The sequence below is a fragment of the Channa argus genome, chromosome 11, assembly GCF_033026475.1.
Source record: "Channa argus isolate prfri chromosome 11, Channa argus male v1.0, whole genome shotgun sequence".
NCBI classification, from domain to species: Eukaryota; Metazoa; Chordata; class Actinopteri; order Anabantiformes; family Channidae; genus Channa; species Channa argus.
The window spans coordinates 14,754,225-14,774,550 of NC_090207.1; the positions used below are offsets into that span (position 1 = coordinate 14,754,225).

The 20,326-nt window shown below is 39.3% G+C and overlaps 2 protein-coding genes across 6 annotated transcripts; both read left to right on the forward strand.

Annotated features, from left to right (window-relative positions):
* The first annotated feature begins 520 nt into the window (after positions 1-520).
* cldn26 (claudin 26) lies at positions 521-1,814 on the forward strand. Its single transcript, XM_067521682.1, has one exon. It carries the CDS (start codon positions 618-620, stop codon positions 1,272-1,274), a length of 657 nt encoding a protein of 218 aa, XP_067377783.1. The 5' UTR covers positions 521-617; the 3' UTR covers positions 1,275-1,814.
* Positions 1,815-2,894: 1,080 nt separating this feature from the next.
* On the forward strand, positions 2,895-20,104 carry LOC137136388 (apoptosis-inducing factor 3). 5 transcript variants are annotated; one of them, XM_067521695.1, is made up of 22 exons: positions 2,895-3,318; positions 5,748-5,867; positions 7,060-7,271; positions 11,518-11,731; positions 12,555-12,664; positions 12,762-12,871; positions 12,975-13,019; positions 13,102-13,198; positions 13,271-13,383; positions 13,687-13,773; positions 14,973-15,064; positions 15,151-15,281; positions 15,732-15,847; positions 16,000-16,071; positions 16,608-16,671; positions 16,789-16,865; positions 16,957-17,074; positions 17,180-17,278; positions 17,497-17,572; positions 17,709-17,813; positions 18,887-18,907; positions 19,028-20,104. In XM_067521695.1, the coding sequence occupies exons 3-22, from the start codon at positions 7,241-7,243 to the stop codon at positions 19,068-19,070; spliced, it is 1,821 nt and encodes a 606-aa protein (XP_067377796.1). In that variant the 5' UTR covers positions 2,895-3,318; positions 5,748-5,867; positions 7,060-7,240; the 3' UTR covers positions 19,071-20,104. The 5 variants fall into 5 exon arrangements, with proteins under 5 accessions (XP_067377796.1, XP_067377795.1, XP_067377799.1 ...); XM_067521696.1 differs by lacking the exon at positions 2,895-3,318 and adding an exon at positions 4,119-4,137; XM_067521694.1 differs by lacking the exon at positions 5,748-5,867.
* The last annotated feature ends 222 nt before the right edge of the window (positions 20,105-20,326 follow it).

Consider the following 20,326-nt stretch of genomic DNA (forward strand, 5'->3'; position numbering starts at 1 on the left):
TCTGTAAAGACGTATAATGGAATTCACAAAGTGCTGGGCTCTTCTAAACTCTGTTATAAGTACCAAAGTGAGCACAAAAAGCTATTCATAGTCCAGATACATGAGACGCTTGGCAAATCTAAAGCCCCTCCTCTAATTTCCTTAGAGTCTAAATGTCTAACTAAAATAATGCCCAGGATGCATAAGTAACATCAGTGAAATGTTTCTTTTGTAATAATTAAAACTTTTAAAACATGCAGTGCAGTTTACCCTGTTGTAGCTTCGTGTGTCCTCCCCCCACCATACCCAGCTTGCTCATGTTTCATTCATTTAAGTGCACTTGAGCACACATATACAGCCCAGAATCCTATTGGATATATCCGATTTCATCTAAAACAGAGGTCATTGTTCAGTGGGATCATGCTGAACACTGAAACAAAACAGTATGTCTGTTGTTGTGCCACAGCTCCGGACAATCTCCCACTTATCAGGTGTATTTTCTTAAGGAGGATGAAGAAGTGGGTTGTCCAGGTTGGTCCTGCCACCTCAGCAGGTGGGACGGGCTACTGAGAGCTACCCTAGAGCTCTCAACCTGTTAGACTTGTCTGAACTGCTGAATCACTGCACACGGGCAGAAGATGGTTTTTCTAACAACTAAAATTATGCAAAGGACTGCCCTATTTGTGACATTCGGCGGTTTGGTCACCTCTCTGATCACCACCTTCATTCCATTTTGGAAGACAATGAACTCAGATCTGAATGAGGTGGAGAACTGGTTCTCTGGGCTGTGGCACACCTGCCTCTACACCGAGGAAGTGGGAATCCAGTGCAAGGCCTACGAGTCTGTCCTGGGATTGCCGATGGACCTGCAGATCTCCAGGGTGCTTATGTCAGTCTCTATAGGTACTGGAGGTTTGGCTCTGTTGGCTGCCTTCCCAGCTCTGGAGGGGGTTGAGATGTGTTTGAGGCAGTCTGGCCAGAAAAGAGTGCTTCTCATCCTCAGTGGTGTGCTGTCCTGGGTTTCGGGGCTCACCACTCTGGCTCCAGTCTCTATTGTGGCTTACACAACTGTTGTCGATTTCTGGGATGAGGGGTTTCCTGATGTGATGCCACGTTGGGAGTATGGGGAGGCAATGTTCTCGGGGTGGTTTGGAGGTTTGGCTCTGGTCATTGGAGGGACCTTGTTCTTTGTGGCAGTGTGCATGGGGGACTACGACCTACGACCACCAAGCATGCCAAATAGCCCACAGCTGAAGCGCAGGACACAGCACTACCTGAAGACAGAGTTGTTATAGATTTTCTCATGGTCATATGTTTGTCATCTGCACACTGATGTACTTTACATGGAAGCCTTCGGTGTGTTCATTGAGTAATAATGAAGTTACTTGTGAACTCTTTCAATAGCTCTGACAATGATGTTTCTAACAAAAAGCAGCAAAGTAACATTGCTTTATTTTGTTCCTATAATCGTTATTTGGCAGAAAGAGTGTCTCCGTCAAGAGACACACCTGTAATGAGAAAGGAAAACTATTAAAGAAATCTGAGATAACAAGCAACTGCAGTTGTTTGTATTGCTTTAAAGTCTATTGCGCCTGATAAATTGAATTGTGAGTGTTTATTTATCAGTAGCCACATACAATGATGCACAAAATTTAAAAAAATGAAAAATAGCATAGTTGAATACTAACAAATCATCAACTCGAATCCATTCTAATATTTAATCTTTTCACCTATGAATGACTTGTTCATGTATCTTGCCTCTGTTAATCTGGCTCTCTCTGGCTCCTGCAGAAGACAGTCCCTGTGTGTTTCAATTAAACTGATGTTACCAGTGATGTAAGGTGTCATTAGTCATCTTGTCGTACATCTGCACACACTGCCTACTCTGGCTTCCAATCAAACATGCTTTTACAAGTGTTTGAACGCATGCAGAGAGCAACACAAACATATTGTCAGTGGAGCACATATGCGCATGTCAGCTGTCAGTACATTGTAGAAATAGTCACTATTTAGTCCGTGTGAGTGTCGGGGAATCACTTGATTTATTAGTTTTTTGCTTTCAGACAGAAAATCACACACAATCATCCTGTGTCACTGCTCTCATAATTTCCATAGAAATTAATTTGGAGCTCTTAGGTATAAGACTTGCTCACAGCAGTTTTTTGCCTCCACGGGGAGGGGGCACATTCCCCTCCCCTGTGGGAGCATAAGGAATGGAAATATCTTGGGAGCTCATTTCTATAAGACCCTGTATACCTTTTTAATCCTGCTCCACCCTACCCCCTGACTGAAACTAGGATTTACTGCACCAACTGCACTTTCACTCTTTCTCCCCCTGCTGCACACACTGAAGGTCGAACACACACACACACACACACACACACACACACACACACACACACACACACACACACACACACACACTTGGGGGACATTTAGTTATTTGCTGGAGACTTACCATAACTTTAACAATGACCACTACTTGCCTATATGTCATATATTTACATTTTGTCCCTACAGTGTGACTAATACACAGTGCACACACATACATGCACATACACAAAGAGCAGATTTTAAGTTTATAGCCTGCAGATGTCTAAAGGCTCGAAGAGAAGTCTATAAAATACAAGAAATGTCAGACTTGTTAGTTTTAACAATAGCTCATAGACAGACTTGCAGTACAAAGCATGCACAGTACACAGACAAAGTGGTAAGTGGACATTCAGAGCATGCAGTGCAGCGGGGAGAGCAGCAAGTCTTTGATCAGGCTTCACTGGTAAGTTAAGTCTTTGACATCTGAAGGCAAGGCTGAAAGGTCCTGAACAGAAAAACCAGCTAGCGGAGAGAAAGAGAGAGAGAGAAAGAGTTTGTTTAGGAAAGAGAGAGGAGGGGTAAGAGCACGAGAGCAGGGAACAGTGAGAATTCATGCTGTGTTAGCATCCCCTCAGCAACTCCATCAATACTGCATACAGCTGGGAGACTGGCGAAGGTCCTCCTTGCTGCATTTGCAGGCTCCACCAGTAAAAGACAGCTACTCTCCGATTAGTCGGTTTAGTCTGCTCTGCTGGAGGGGGGCTCTGCAAGAGACACACACAAACACACACACACACACACACACACACACACCGGAGTCTCTGCTGCATCAAGAGGCTGAAGAGGAGAGCGGAGGAGGGTAAAGAGGAGCTGGGACACAGGGAATACTCGAGTGTAAAGAGCCAATCCCGGAGAGGGGCATGATTGTTAGGAGACCCATGTGCTAATATGCTACCGTGCTCCACAGGGGAAGCTCAGTACCAGGGAGCTTGACTGGATCTCAGTGCACCTGCTCCATGTACACTGGTAAGCTGATTTATTTCCATTACAATCAGGGAAATTAAGTTTACTGCTTTACTGCTTTTTAATATGAGACGTGTGTGTGTGTGTGTGTGTGTGTGTGTGTGTGACTATACTGCTCTCTTCCAGTGTAGATATTTTCTCTGCCATGCACTTGAATGAAAGTTGTTTGAGATTTGCTGCACTCTTCCCTGGACAATTGTGTACACTACTCTGGTGCAGTATTTTACTGAATTTACAATTTACAGCTCCTCTGAAGGGGTGTACACCCCTCTGTAAACCACGATTCTAGTTTTCCATGACATCAAGGAGAGGTTATTGCTCAAAGCAGCAGCAAAATGACCTGATAGTGCCATTGTTCACCAGCTTTGGGTTCATATAAAGCAACTCAAAATTCAGCTTCTTGAAAAACTCCAGTGATAAATGACAATATGAACTTTGTTTTCTTGAGCCACGCCGTACCCACAGTAAGTACTATTCTTAACACTGAAGGTTTGTTTAAAGCTTTAATTTAAAAAATAAAATAAAAACTAGATTCACATATTATACATTGCTTTCAGTTTTCAAAAGTGTTCCTGGATGCTGTTAGTTAACAATCCACTGTTTGTAGCCACATGGAGCTGTTGTCACATCACTTGTATCTCCCGTTGTCCACTACCACAAACATGGTCAAGGATGATGAGAAAAACTTAGTCAGTACTCATGATTTTCACACATGTTGGAGCTTCTTAAATGGGGATTGTGATGATTGTAATCTGCTTTTTTTCTTTCATAGTGTAAACAGAAGTAATTCCACACTTTCTTGGTAATTCAGGGAACATCCAGGTGACTAGTCTGGCTTTCATCTAACTTTAAACATGGCGTGGGACACCTACTTACCTCTCCCATCCCTTCTGTGTCCTTCCATGGTGAATGTTTAAAATAAGAAATGCAGAAATGCCAAAACGCTAACATTTTCACCCTCCTCATCTTTTACACACTTCATTTAACCAGCAGTAAACAAAATTATTATCCACTAATGGCTTGATAAGAGAACACTTCTGCGTTACAGCCAGTTTATGCAATCAGTGGTTGATTCTTTGTCCTTATCTTGTATTAAACTGTGAGTGAGGAAGAAGAGTTGTGGTCACATGTTAAGAGTTGTGAGCTCTTGTCCCTTATCAGCTGAGGATCACAGTGCCTACAGGCAAATACTATACAGGCTAAGTTAGAGTTTGAATGTAACAGAATTTCAATCATTAGGAGGTAAGTGAGCTACTTAACCAGCAGCTTGTTCTCTAAACCGTGCATACCTACATGTCCAGGGGCCAGAAAGTGCAGTAAAGTCAAAGATAATTAACAGGAAGTGATTAAATGTCCACTGTGTTTATTACATATGAGTGTTGAGACTTCTTTTTCTGTGCTGCTTGGGTTTGTTGTGAGGAATAAGTGGATATATTCTGTGTCTACATGTCGGCGCCAAGACCTTTTGTTCTGAGAGGAGGCGTTGTTTCGAGTAAAGAGTGATAGTTCTTTCTGATTCTTGTGACCCTCACCCTGCAGCCACTTTGCTGCTTTTTTGGCCTCAGCTTGTCCATAGACCGACCTCCACATCATCAGCTATAGGAGCTGCATTGTGCTAATTCTCCCCGTTAACATTCCAGTAACAAGTATTATATCTGTCAGCGAGTCAGTGAAACTGACAGCTTGTTTGCAGTATTATTAGCACTGCTTGGGGACAGGCCCAGCAGCGAGAAAGCAGGACCTGCGTCATGTGTTGTGAGGACCAAATCTGCTTAACCTACTTTCCTTTTGCACAAAATATCTTGGACTTGCTGAAACTCCAGGATGGCCGCTCTTTACGGTCCACTTTGTTGTTCATGAAATTTTTAGTAATGACAAATTATTAAAGGTCCAACAAGGAAAAAACTTCACTCAGCAATCACAGTAATGGTTTAATATGTCGCTCAATGTATTTAGTAAAACACATAACATCAAAGGCTCTGCAGCATTAACTTGGCTTTTGACTGAATGCGGGAAAATATAAGTGCTTGGCACAGAGATTTGGATGAATAGTGCAGGAACACCATCCAAAAAAAAGGTTTTCCACTGCTGGGAGATGTTCCATGTGTTAAATCTGACAACATATTGGAGCCGCAAATGATGATTGGCAATAATTTACTTGTGTACCATAATTTGTATTTATGTTACTTACAACAACCTGTTGAGCAAGAGAGAGATGTCTCAAACATTCAAAAGTTAGTTTTATTTGCCATATAAACAGTTTGGTTGTTTAGTCCTGTGGTTCCCAACATAGGGGTCATGCCCCTCTGAATGGTCACAAGATGAATCTGAGGGGCCATGAGATAATTTAAGATGGAAGGAAAGAAGGAACTACGAAATTCTACAACATAAAATCTGTAACAGTGTTTTTTGTCACTTTACCTTTTGGACAGGAAACAGTTTCAGTTTAATTGGTACCATCAAAGACGTTTAGAGGGAAAGTGATGGGAATGGGAGTGATGACAGTCCGACACATGTGACAAGGGGCTCAACCTACTCTTTGTTTTTGTAAGGTTGGTTATCACTGATTTAACTTTTAACAGTGTTTAATTATTATTAGCATCTAAATGTGTTTTATTTTCTTTGCATAAAATCTGTAAATTCACTAGCTGGCGTCAAAGAGATGTAGTGAAGTAAAACCTATTTCCCCAATGTATTGGAATCTAAGAAGTGGCATGAAATTTGATAGATACAAGCACCTTACTTTCACAATTATACTCACATAGCACTTAAGTAAATGTATGTGATTGCTTTCACTCACCCTAAGCAAACACATAGTTAAGATTCTTTCTCAACTGCAGTGTTTTGGCTGTTTGGCAGTGTTTTTTCCATTTATCGTTTGCTCTCAAGGAACCTTTTTCTAAGTAGTGCTCCATTCAACACTGCACACTTGTTTTTCTGTAGTTCAAGCACATTAACATGTGCTCGGAATATCAAGCAGTTCTTTTGATTGTACCTCAAAAGGAAAATTTGGTGATGGATTGCACCATGTTGAGTGATACACCGGCTATCCTGTGTCTGCTCAGGTTCATAGCATCCACTGCTCTGTGAGTCGCTAGCTACTATATGTGAGGGTGAAATACCAGAGCTGGCAGAAATGCGAGGGCAACGTGGCAACAGAAAAAAATGGGGATGTTGAAACTCAAGGGGCCCCTGCTTCTCTTTAAAGTGCAATGTGACGAGAAAGTTAATAGGTGTCGGAGTGCTGTTAATATTTAACGGTTTCCCATGTTATATGCATGAGCAAAGGTAACAATGTGTGTGCAAATGTTCCCAATTAACACATTTGCTTCGTATTTATAAGAACTAACATTTTACAAAGACACACAGAGAAAATATTTTAACTGGTTCTCCGCAACAGTTTGAGCTTGTGCCCTTCAGCCCCTTCAGTGCAACATCAGCCTCTTTTTTTACTGATAAGTAGCACAAACACAATCAGTGACTGTGACTACAATAAAAGGAATCATAAAAAAGTTTGGACACATGAGGGTTTGGTCAGTTTGAAAGATATAACTCTAAATGAAATCTGAAATGTCAAACTGAAAGGATCCACAAACTAGACAGTTTGTTAAAATGGATAAATATAACAGCAATAACAGTTTAACCTCTTACATCATGACACTATTCATCTTGTTATTAGACTTTACACTCAGGTAATCAGTGCTGCGTGTGTTATTGACGATGCTGTGCCCTCTGTCCATGCAGATTATGTGGAGGAGCTGACGTGTGCGATGGCCAGCTTGGACCTGCAGGATCTCATGCACACGTTTCTGTGTTATCATTACCTCCCTACAAAGCAGCTCAGCCCAAGGATCTGACTACGCCTCCCCTCCCTCTCCCCCTCCTCCCTCCCTCTTCCTGGGGGTGCCTCAATCTTGGGCCCACCATGGGAGGATGCTTCTCCAAACCCAAACCAGGTAACCAAGACGTTTGCCTATATGCTCTCTCCCTCAACCTGGTGAGTTCAGTTTAAACAAAAACACCAAATAAGCAGAATAGCAGCTTGTGCAGGAGTACTCTTTCTCTGATTAACTATTATACAACAAATTCTAGTGTTTAATTATTGTTAAAATTTGTTTAAAGGTATGTTGAAATAACTGTGTATTGCTGCTGTACTCGATTGGTAAATATTATAATGTGTCCGTGTTGTTTTTACCCTCGCCGAACGTAGTTTCCTGCTAGTCTATTTCTCGAAGAGCTGGGTTTTACATTTGACATAATTGCAATGATAATTAATATGTTTTCACTTTTTGTTGCATATTACATTATTGAAATGTCAGCATAACCACTTATAAAATACTGTAATCGAAATTGATGTTTTTAAAGCAAGAAACTCCTTTGTATTATAACACTCTTCTCATCAGTGCATGTAGTAGTTGTAAAGATAAGGTAGAGGGAATATTGGTCTAATAGGCAGTAAGAAGAGTTCTTTGAGTTCTTTTCAATAATACAGTACCATGCATTGTTGTCCATTAAACATTTTAACAATGACAATAAATTTAGCTGAAAAAACAACTCCCCCATGTACAGATCATTTATTTTTAATAAATATATATTTAGTCATAGTTTGTTCAATTTGAAGCTACCCACTACTTCCAAATCCTGTTTTACATCCGCTCAGCCTCTGATTGCAATATAGGGTTTTTTGTGGGAGGAATCCTAATGCTCTCTGTGGTTTCTTTGCTCAAGAGGATTTTGCTACTGAGACACCAGTATCAAAATATGACACTGTATGTGTATCTATTTCAGTGCTAGCAGGCTAAGACATAAGCTATCATGCACACAAGTCTCCATTTCCCGCTGTACTGATACAGAACTTTGACATCAAAGCACAAATTGCATCACGTGAATTGAAAAGACAAACATGAGGGAGTAGTTGTTTCTATATTCATGATGCAATAATGATTGCTGGCTGTCAGGAGTCTGATGACGAACAAGTCAGTGTCTGTCACAGTGTGAATTCAAACCACCAACAGTCAGCAGCTACTTAACAGAAATATTCATGAAACAGTATTTCACACAGTGAGAAAGATTTAGACTGTTCCAAAGATTTTACATATTTACCTTTTTTTTGCTCTTCTGGCTTATCTCGTGAGTTCAGGGTCCCCACAGCAGATTATTTGTCAGCATGTCTATTTGGCACAGTTTGTTTTATGATGGATGCCCTTCCTGATGCAACCCTACCTTAACTTCTACCGGGCTGGGGATGGGCTGGTCTGGAAGAGCAGGGAGCGAACTTCCGACCCTATGGTCGGTAGGCGGCCACTCTACCAGCTGAGCAACAGCTCAGCCCATATTTTATATATTACGTAAGGACACTAAACTAAGCTATTAACAATTATAATGAAGCCCACAAAGAGACATTGAAAAGACAGAGAAAACTTTTTGTAGCACAATTTCAGCTAATTTTTACCACACATTCTAGAGCAGCTATCAATGGAATCAATATAACGCAAAACAGACATAGAAATGTATTAAAATGGATCAAATGATGATTGGTATGCTGTCACTTTATTAGGTACATTTGGGTGAAGTGAATGCAGTCTAACACAACAGTTCTGCAAAAATTCTCCCTTTATGAAAGTGATTCCGTATAGTTTTGTTGGAACATTTTCAGAGACATTGGTTCAACTCTGTGGGCATTTTGGAGGCTGCAGTTAGAGCTGCTGTTTAGGTACATTGTGTTGTGCTAAAAAGTATTTCTGTTGTTTAACCTACTCATCTTATTGCAGGACTCTGGTATTAGAGTGGATTCGTTTTCGCTATGTGTACCTAATAAACTGCCAACCTAGTATATAGACAATGAGGAAAACCAATAAGGGCGGAAAAAAGTAATTCAAGAGACCTTGAGAAATTACAGGAGCCAAAACTGAAGTAGAAAACATGAATGAAGGTAGTTCTCAGTGTTCCTGATAAATACATTGATTTATAGTAATTGAATGGCCAAACAAAGATGTTTATTTTGCTTTGCTAAAACTAGGAGAGGTGTGGTGAACAACGTAGCTTAACATCACCCATAGACTATAAGACACATTCTTACAGTGAGTCATTTTACAGTTTTCTTCATCCGATACTTTTTAAGTCAAACCAGATTTTATAATAGTTGAAGTTTGTAATGACTAGTAATATTCAACTCAGACATATGCTTAATAAGAATACCCCCATCACTAAAGTATGTAAATAATTCTGAGACCACAATCAGTTTTGACACACACCTGTCTGGTGAAAGAGATTTATTTCTCTCACTACTTAGATCATGGAACAACGTTACAACAGTGTGGCTTCAGGAAGCCACTCCTGTAACTATCCAGATAAAATCCTCCAAAGTCCTGGCTTATGGGGTGGAGTCACTTACAGGTTCAAAGCATAATCTTTGGCATTAGACTGGTAAAAGTAAGCCTAGTATTCAAAATGTAAAGGTTGTCTGCTTTGAGGCCTTAAATTGAAGTGTGAAGTATAAATGTAGGATTACTGAATAAACGTCAAACACATTATGTAGCAATACATTTGTGTTAGTGAGAGTAAATTGGCAACGTGACCTGATCTACAGAGCGAGGGAGGGAGAGCATTTATACATGGCACGCTGCCCTCTTCATTTGCATAAAAATGTGAAGAACTGCAAAAAAGGTAGAAAAATACAGCTAATTATACTTTGAGGATCAAGTAAATAAAATATATGTTGATGCTTTAAACACTTTAAAAAAAAAGCTTTTCAGAAACCTTTTTGGAGAGTGTTCTAAACCAGATTAGGTTTTTGTAGTTGTCAAATGTAGCCACGGCAAGGTAATGTCCCATTTTGCTGCAGATATTACAGCAGAGTTTAGAGATTCTCTTCAGCTGTGGGAAAGAGTTTTCTTTCTTTTCTCCTGCAAATGCACTCACTATTATGATTTTCCATTGATTTTAATTAAGACTTGCTCAGCAGGAGAAAATTCCAGTCAGATTACTGTGTAAGAACTGGATGATCAGCACATTTTTCCAGCCGAACAGATAAAGGCTGCTGCAGTGAAAAAAGAGTTACACAACCATTTCTTAAGGTTCACAAAACAAAAAAAAAACCCAATGGCAGCACATCACATCTTTAAAGACAACTAAACATCTCACATAAGACTCTGCTGTGCTATAGTCTGTCTTTAGTAAAGCAGCAATATTAAAATGTATACAAAACATAGATTGTTTAAGTTGTTCTTAAATGTTTTCTGTTAATAGAGGAAAATCTCCTCATTTAAAGGAATTATTCCAACGTTGTGATGGCTGTAGCTCAGTTGGTAAGGCAGTCGTCCATGGACCACAGGGTCAGTGGCACGATTCCCAGTCCCTCCTGGCTATGTGTCGAAGTGTCTTTGGGCAAGACACTGAACCCCAAGTTGCTCCCGGTGGGTAAGGTGAGCCCCTTGCATGACAACCACTGCCACTGGCGTGTGAGGGCATGTGTGAATGGGTAAATGCGAAGCGACATTGTAAAGTGCTTTGGATAAAAGCGCTCTATAAGCATCCGTTTAACACTGAAAAGTATTGTTATCAAATCATATTTAGATTTTATTTAATTACAGTTTGAGAGATAAATGAATAACTGGTTAATTGTTTTAAATTTACAGTGCATTTTTTTTCTTTTTCTGTGTATTTCCCAGATAACATCTCTGTAATCTTGTGCAAATAGCAACAGCATTTCTGCATAATGATGCTTTTCCGTCTATGTGTAATTTTCTTTATGAACATCTTCATGAACATCTGGATTTATATTGATTGTTGATTAACTGAATAATAACTGTAATTATGGTATTTTAAAGAAGGCGGAAAAGAAAAGAATAAAGAAAAGAAAAGAGGGCAAGGTTGTCCTAACACACTATTGCCTTAGCCTGCTTCCCATTTTCATTTGTTTACATTGTGGAGCTGTCAGACTCAGTTTGTCCCAAAGTTGTAGACGTCTCTCCCAGCTGAAAGGCCAACTGCTCTTCCAGTGCACTGGAGGGAGACAGTAACAAAATAACAGGGGGTATGTCTAAAGGAATCATGCTTTCCACTGATGATTAATTATGTGTTAATATTTCTTAAACAGCTTTCCATTCTATTCATGCTTTAATAGCTCCATTTTACTGCTAACATGATTGTGCTGTGTGTTCAGTCGACTTTTCCTGAGTGAAACATGTATGTGTTGTGCAGTTGAAGTCAAAGTGGAGCTCTCTCTCCTGGAGAAAGAAAAAGAGTTGGATGGGCTGTCACCTAATGGCAAAGCGAGTCCCTTTGCAGATTGTAGACCTAACGGAGCCCTAGGACACGGGTCCGATGATGACTCTGCTCAACTACCCCTCTACCACAAACCACGGGACTATGTAGAGGCCTCTGTCTGTCATGTTAAAGATCTGGAAAATGGACAGTAAGAACTTTTTCAATACACCCACAGCCTACATTCTTATAAATAGAGGAAAATATGCTCCTGTGTACAACTGCACGGATACACAAATGTTAATGAAAAACACATTTTAGTGATAATGAATCCCAAAGCATGTAAGTTAACATTTTAATTTAAGGACAGGAATGCTAACAATATATCCACATTAATTTAGAAGCAGTGCAGAGTTTCAGAGTTATCCAGCAGAGAGGACTAACACGCTTCATTTTCAGCATATTAAATGTTCAGTGCAGTGCATACTGGAAGTAAGCAAACAGGTTTTTTTCTGAACAGCAGACACAATTAAAAATTGTAACATACTTAAAAACTAAAAACCTGCTGTATCACCAGTAGACTGGCTTTAGAGGTTTGTAAAACTCACTCAGTAATGCCAGTTTGCAAAGTTGTACGTTAACTGCCATATACTACTCGTCACCACAGACCAAGTTTTTATGAGTAAAATCCTGTGTGCACAAACTGCGAAAGGGTGAGTTTTATCGCCAATGAATTCAAATTTTATTTGTAAGAGGCAAACTGTCAAAAATGTTCCATCCACTAAATTTGCCACCCTTGGTGTTTACCAAGAATTTCGGTTTACATTTATTATGGGTGAACTGTGCTTTGACAGTCCTATGATAGGTAGTGTTACCTCTTAAATTGCAGCACGTACAGTAAGCTCTACCTGCAGCTGTCGTCCTAATGCGACTCTGCTGTTAGAACCTTTTTCTTCCAGGTTGTTTTAACCTGTCCAAATGATGTTTTAGCCACAAACGTAGACACAAAGCCGGCTGTTTTTGTGTGTTGGCAGGATGCGAGAGGTTGACTTGGGAAGCGGGAGAGCATTGCTGATCAAAGAACATGGGGAATTCTCAGCCTTGGGTCACAAATGTCCACACTATGGGGCACCCTTGGTCAAAGGTGAGTGATATGTTTCAGTTACTCTATGTTTAACAGTGTCAGTAATATACTGTATATCATCCATTTGTCATATGTGCCTGTCATTTTGTTATTCCAGGTGTGTTATCCAAAGGCCATGTGCGTTGTCCCTGGCACGGTGCATGTTTTAACATCGCAACAGGAGACATAGAGGATTTCCCTGGTTTAGACAGCCTGCCTACCTTCCAGGTGCTCGTCCTCGCTGCTGTTGTCTCTTAACACATGCCCTGCTTTCTCATGTCTCTAAGCACTATTAAAGAGTGTACACACTAATCATATCTTTTGGCTCCAGGTCAGAGTTGAAAAGGACAAGGTGATTATTCGTGCAAACAAACAGGTAACAAGAAATAGAAAGTGCATTATTTAGAGTATTTAGGAAAATAAGGTGATTATCTGAGATCCTTTTAAAACATTCTCAGGCTCTACAGTCACAGAAACGGTCAAAGCCCATGGCCCGATGTTCAGCAGTCCTTAACTCCACCACAGGCTTCAGCCACGTTGTCATCATTGGCTCAGGTTTGTGTGATTTGGCCTTTCTTCATTCATTTAATGCTTATCTTTTTATTGAAATTGTGAATTTGTCTACAGGTCCAGCAGGTCTAGTGTGCGCAGAGACACTGAGACAAGAGGGCTTCACTGATCGCATTGTCATGTGCACCATGGACATACACCCTCCATATGACAGGCCTAAACTGAGTAAGGTTTGTACGCAGACCCTGACCACATAAAATGAGGCAGGACTGACTTTGCCAAGAAAATTACATAACAGACTAGAGAGGTGATGCTTCCGTCAGTGGAGCTAAAACAGGAGCTCTTTGAGGAACAGCTAAACACTTAACAGCAGCAAATATTTGAACAAAATGGCTCGTGTAGAAATATAGATATTCAGATTTTCATTTATTCTGAGCACAATGAATAACCTCTCATCCACGTTGAGAGGTTGAGTGGTTTTTTTCTTTGTTATTATTTTTAATTGGCATTCTCAACACTCTTGTTAACCTTAGTCCCTAGACAGCACAGCCGAGCAGCTGAGATTGCGCTCCACGGACTTCCTGCAGGACCACGACATTGAGCTGTTCACAGACAAAGAGGTGAAGAGTCATTAGTGATGGTTAATGACAAAAATACTAAATAAATAAATAAAAAAAAAAAATAAAAAAATATATATATATATATATACACACACACACACACACACACACATATATATATATATATGTGTGTGTGTGTGTGTGTGTGTAAAATGTAAATAATCTAAGAATCTAATGCGTTTTAAAACCTAATTTTGATTGAAAGAAGTAAAAAGACAACGTTGTAAATGTTAATACATTTGATTCAGTGAACTTGATACCATCAATATGTTTCACCTGCTATTTTAATTTAAAAGTGATTATTTTCCAATCTTTATTATAATAGGATTTCAGTTGCTCAACAGTTCAGGTCCTCCATCGTCATATATTTGTTTCATAAAGCTCCAAATGTTTTCTGTGGGCTACAAGTCTGGAGTGCAGACAGCTTAGTCTGCAGTTTAAGGAGCACAGCTGTGGCATTTGGTTGCTGAAATAAACAAGGCCTTCCTCAAAAAAAAGGTTGTCTGGAAAGAGGCATATGTTGCTCCCAAACCTGTGGAAGAAAACAAGTCGGATGATCCCTTTCCTCTCCAGCTTTGAAGACACGGCATCCATGATTTAAAATGTTGATTCTTCAAACCACAGAAGAGTTTTCTAGTTTGTCTCAATCTACTGCATATGTTTAGAGACGTTTTTGGGAACTTATTTATATACTAGTTTACATTTTCATCAGTTCTAACCTGCATTTTTGGATGCAGCGACCAACTGTGTTCCCCGACAATTGTTTTCACAGGTGTTCCTGAACCCATCCAGTACTTTCCAATACAGAATCATGTCTGTTTTTAATCCGGTGCTGCCCGAGGGCACAAAGAGCACAGACATTCAGTGTTGGTTTTTGGGCCTGTCTCTTGCATTCATAGATTTATTTTTTGTAACATGGATGAAATCCCCAAATACATTTTAATTTGATGTTTAGAAAAGTAATTCTTGAGTTGTTGAATTGTTGAATTCCATCCTTACTTGTGAAAGACAGTTTCTCTACAATGCTCTTTTTATCATGACACTGACCTGTTAAGTCCACCAAATGCTTTTTAAACAATTCACAACTTTTCAGTCTTTTGTTACTATTTCAAACATGCTGCTGGTATCAAATTCACCTGGAGCACATTAGAGTGAGTACATCTTTGTATGACTTTTTAACTCGACAATATTTGTTTTAGGCTGTGGCAATAGATGTTAAAACACGAACTGTGACCTTTGAAGATGGCGTGACGATGGAGTACAGGAACCTCTTTATTGCTACAGGAAGCAAGTAAGGAAAACACTTATTTCACAATCAAGCAGCTAATTATAAATAATAAAGCGACACCTTATTTGCTTTCATGTCCCGCCATAAAGACCTAAACCAATGAACTACAAAGGCAAAGACGTCAAAAACGTGTTTCACCTCAGGACGCCTGACGATGCTAACAGCATAGCAAGGCTGGCCAACAACAAGAATGCTGTGATTGTGGGAACATCATTTATTGGTGAGGAAAATACAAATTTATAAACATGTCTGTGGTGATTAAGATGGGTGACAAATGAAACCACCAGAAACCACATTAGAAAAGGTACATCACAGTTACTAGTTGCAGGATCTGGGCATTGATTCAAAAGTTTCTTTAACTTACTGCAGGTATTGTGTTGACAAAGACATGATAAAAGCACATACATGCTGATGCAATATCTTGTATAAGTATTAATTAGGGTGGAGATTTATCATATTTATCAAACTCAGCTGACTTTGAGCTGACCTTGGCATGTCTCAAACAGTTACAGATTTATCTTTTAGCGTGATAAGTGAGAAACCTGGAAACTACAAATGTCATGTGTTTTTTTTCTCATTAAATTGATTGATTCACTGACGCCTCATGTCCTTTTTCTTTAATTTAACTACTGCATATATTAATTGTGTGCTGCTTTTGTGGATTTGGCAGGTATGGAGGTGGCTGCAGCTCTAACTGACAAGGCCCACTCTGTCTCTGTCATTGGGATTGAGTCAGTCACCTTCAAAAAAGCCCTCGGGGAGAAAGTAGGGAAAGCCATAATGAAGGTGAGTTCACTCCTGGGAAAGTTTGCTTTTAATTAAAATGCAAATCGTGTTTTTCTGGCCAGTACTGCAGCAACCACAAATTCTCTCATTAGCAGTCACTGCTCACGCAGGGCGTGTGTTTACTAAACCTTTGGTGTGTGTTGTGTTTGCAGCTATTTGAGGCAAACAGGGTGAAGTTCTACATGCTGAATGAGGTGTCGGAGATGATTGGCCATCATGGACAGGTATTCAGAGAAAAACAGCATGACATGATGCTCGAAAGCACCTTCCTATCCGTTTTAAACTCTGATGATAGAACATTAGATAGGAGACAGAAAACTATTAACAGCAAACTAACTAAAATAGCATTAAACACACTGTGTCAACTTATGACAGCATTAAATGGCTACAGTACAAATTCACTTTCCATTTTGAGGCTGTTTGAAATGTCTCCGTATTACTATGCCCTGCACTAGACAGTCAGTAGTTTACTGTTTAAATGAGCAGTACCAAGGACACTACTGTTTGTCCCTTTGGGTTTTCATGGTATGACTGTGGGGCATAAGTCACACTAAGATTTTGGACATAAAATTGTTGAGACTAAATTTAGTGTACTGTATACTAGGTAGGATGTGATTTTGTTTGTATGTTTGTATGTTTTCAGGGCCTTTAAGAATGATCTCCATTTTGTGTTCAACAACTTAGAGAATGTGGAACCTGTTAATATATCGATTTACAGTCTAGTGCATGGACTGGACACTTTGTTTTTCCTGTTGCACAGCTGAAAGAGGTGGTGCTGAAGAGTGGAAAAGTCCTGCGGGCAGACGTGTGCGTCATCAGCACAGGTGATGTCAAACATGATGTAAAAAGCACCTTCTTTAAAATCTGTCCACAAAACAGTTATAGCAGATGACTAAACTTGTTTTGGATTATTTTTATGTTACGTTCTCCTCCAACTGCAGGAAGTGTTCCTGCAACAGACTTCCTAAAACAAAGCAGCATCCACATGGACACCAAGGGCTTCATCACAGTCAACAAGGTATTCTGGAAAGTTTTCTAGACAACAGAAAGTGCAACCTAAAATGTTGTTGTTCCATGTTGTTCATTTGCTCCTCTGAACATCCTCCTAGATGATGCAGACTAACTGTGACGGGGTGTTTGCTGGAGGAGATGTGGTGGTGTTTCCTTTCCCACCACGCAACAACAAGAAGGTGAACATCCCTCACTGGCAAATGGCTCACGTTCACGGTCAGTGTTTTAGCTTCATGTTGACTGCAGTGTACAGCACACAGTAACAAGGTGACGCTTAAAGACAAGCATGTAAATATTTTGTGTTTTCAAACATGCTTACAGGAAGGGTTGCAGCTCTCAGCATGATGGGCAGAGCCATGGAGATCAAATCTGTGCCTTACTTCTGGTCAGCCATGTTTGGAAAGACCATACGCTATGCAGGTATGTCTGCTTTTCATCCACCTGTATTTTGTCTTTGATATTTTGTAAGTGTTATGAAACAGACATGCCGTTAAGAGCAATACTGTATCTGAAGAGGCAAAATTAACTGATCTTTGCTGTGAATTGTAGTTACGACACTGCCATCTAGCTGTTCACCTAAATGTATAAGCCTGAGTCTGAGAATTAAGCACAAATTCGTTTCTCCATTGTTTATATAGGTTATGGTGATGGATTTGATGATGTCATTATACAAGGAGATTTGGATGACCTGAGATTTGTAGCATTTTACACCAGGTAACAATGTATTCTTTTTAATAATGATCTTAATGAAGCTGTATTTTAACTGTGTTTTCTAAGTGTATTTGTAAAATAATTTCATATTTATGTTTATGTTTAAATGATAGCTTCTTAATTTTTCTTTCATCTATAGAGGTGAGGAAGTAGTAGCAGTTGCCAGCATGAACTATGATCCCATTGTATCCCGAGTGGCAGAGGTCTTAGGATCTGGAAAGATGATCAGGAAACGAGATGTGGAGTAAGTCTCCTTCCAAGATTTAAATCTGGCCATGGTTAAAAAAGCTGTTACTTCAATTTCTTTAGGTTTCTCTGGTTTGTAGTGTAAAGAAAAAAATGAATGTTATCGAGCTGTCAGAAAACACTTCAGGTTGTGGAGCTTGTGACTTCATTCACATGGATTAGTAGTATTATCCAAGTCAAACTAGTTGGCTTATTGTGAAAGCATGTCAGAGTACAGCACTACTGAGCTGTTGTTGTTTTGCATGCTACATGCTACATTTTAATATGTGTGGGGGAATAAAGTAAATTTAGTCATATGGTTAGATAATTGGCAAACAGTCAACCAAGATGGGCTTATTGAAGAGGTCACAAAGAGGACAAGAAGTCACAGGGTGTGCCGTGTTTAGAGGAATGCTTAAGATCACAGCAGGCACTTTGTTGTTACAAGGCCAAATCAACGTAGATAGTGAATCCTGGGGTCACAAGATCTACAAAAAGATGCAATGAAAAGGGTTTTACTGCTTCTCAACTGACATCTTCAGATAACCTAGATAGGGACAAGAGTGATGACTGTCAACTGCATGCACCTGGTTTCTTTAGTCATGTTTTGTGAGGGTGGTTCCTTTCTTGGGTTTGAGTATAAATAGAAGGGGTTTGAGAGATACAAGTCAGAAACAACACTCAACATCCATGTGTTCTTCTCCATGCCGGCATGTATTAAACTGAGATGGTTCATGACGCTGACTTCTGTCTACAATTCTTCCAAGAGGAAAATTTCTATCACATATGTTTAATAGTTTAATATGTTCCTTACAATTTATGTACATATTAAATTAATGTTAAATGACATAATTAATTTATATTAAATTACATAAATAACATTTATGTAATTTAAAACAAACTATTGGGTAAATAATAGACAAAGTTTGTGGACAGGGCTTTTCGTGCCCAGTAAATTGTTCCATTGCTGCAACACATTGCTGGTAACTTTACTTTAAATGTTTTATCACAACTGTTAATATTATTATAATTAATTTTTATATCTATTTATATCTGTCTTTCATTTCTAATAATGCAAACAAAAAACTCAAGGATGTTATCACGCCTGGGCAAGTACGGACAAATATAAGCTTTTCCTTTTTGCCCCTTATTTCACTCATAATCGCCACTTGGAGTTTGAACTTACCAAAACTTGCTTCTGTAGGTGTATAATTACAGTTTTTTCCATTTTAGGACTGGAGACATTTCTTGGCTGATCGACAAAGGCTCTCAATGACATCACATCTGAAGGTCCCAAAGGACAGTCCACAGGCTACCTTAATATGGACACTTATGGTGCTGAGACACTGAGCAGCTATCCCACTGTGGACACATACTCACAAACACAAACACACTGAGGACAGGACTGTGTCTGTTTGAGACGCAATTCCCTGAAGATGACACTGAAACTTGCTTTTGTTCCTGAAAGACTCTTGATGACAAACACATGACCTGCTTACTCTGAATCACTGTGTTGTCATATTTCACAACAAAGCAATATTGGATTCAGCTTTTGTGCTGCTGCAAATTTAACTACCTGTACACTTTGTTTATAAGAAGCCAGGGAAGGGCTTTGACATTTTCTTTGTACAAATAATATTGTATATAGCTATAATCCTAAATGCACAGTAACAGAATAAGAACATATAATTTGAACAGAATTTTTTAAAGTTTTAAATAGCAGATTTGGTTGTACGCTTGAATGCAGACCATAGATCTGTGGTATCACCTACTATAATATAAATAGAAATTACATCCCAGGACAGAAATATTTCCAATTAGATGCATTAGGAAACAAAGCTTAAATCTCCCAACAATGCATAATTACTTCAGGAGAATCCTGTTTGCAGCTTTACATGACACATTAACACACACATGCATGTTTAATTTGTTATAAATTACTATGTTTAGGATGACAGCGTACCTCTCCTTATTGGTTGCCTTGCCAGTAGACTGCACAACTGAAATTCTAATCATAGTCTGATTACACACTAGTGCTTGCAAAATATAGTTATGTATTTTCTAACAAACAGATATTTCCCCTTTAGGAAATCAGTAGTATCTTAGTTTTCACTTACATAGGGACATTATTTGTTACTAACTCAGGGAACTGAGGTCTGTGGCCTGGGCTTACTGGGGTAACATCTGCAAGCAGAGAGAAATGTGTTGCCTAATTTCTTTCTCCCAGTTATTGTAAATTCACTTGCTCCATAACTGTCTTTCAGAAATGTTTGCAGTGTTTTGTGGATATTAAAAAGATGCTTGATTACATCCTGATGTGTTGAGAATCCCAAAATACTTGAGCCCTGACACACAAGTTAACATATGCATCAGTCTTCCTACAGACAAGCCTGGGTGGCATTTTTATAAGTAAACTTTGAAATAAAAGTCTTACAACAGTGCTGGCTTAGTGTATTATGGAATCAATCAACATTTTGTATGCCTGATTGGTAAATGTTTTCATCTGTTGTTTTGATGTCCATTTTTTTTACC

Excerpts from the sequence above, each read along its gene's own strand:
- cldn26 (XM_067521682.1), top strand. The coding sequence starts at position 618 with ATGGTTTTTCTAACAACTAAAATTATGCAAAGGACTGCCCTATTTGTG.
- LOC137136388 (XM_067521695.1), top strand. The coding sequence starts at position 7,241 with ATGGGAGGATGCTTCTCCAAACCCAAACCAG. Across the intron at positions 12,872-12,974 it reads ACAGCCTGCCTACCTTCCAG|GTCAGAGTTGAAAAGGACAA; the intron begins GTGCTCGTCCTC and ends TTTTGGCTCCAG. Across the intron at positions 17,814-18,886 it reads ATCAGGAAACGAGATGTGGA|GATGTTATCACGCCTGGGCA; the intron begins GTAAGTCTCCTT and ends AAAAAACTCAAG.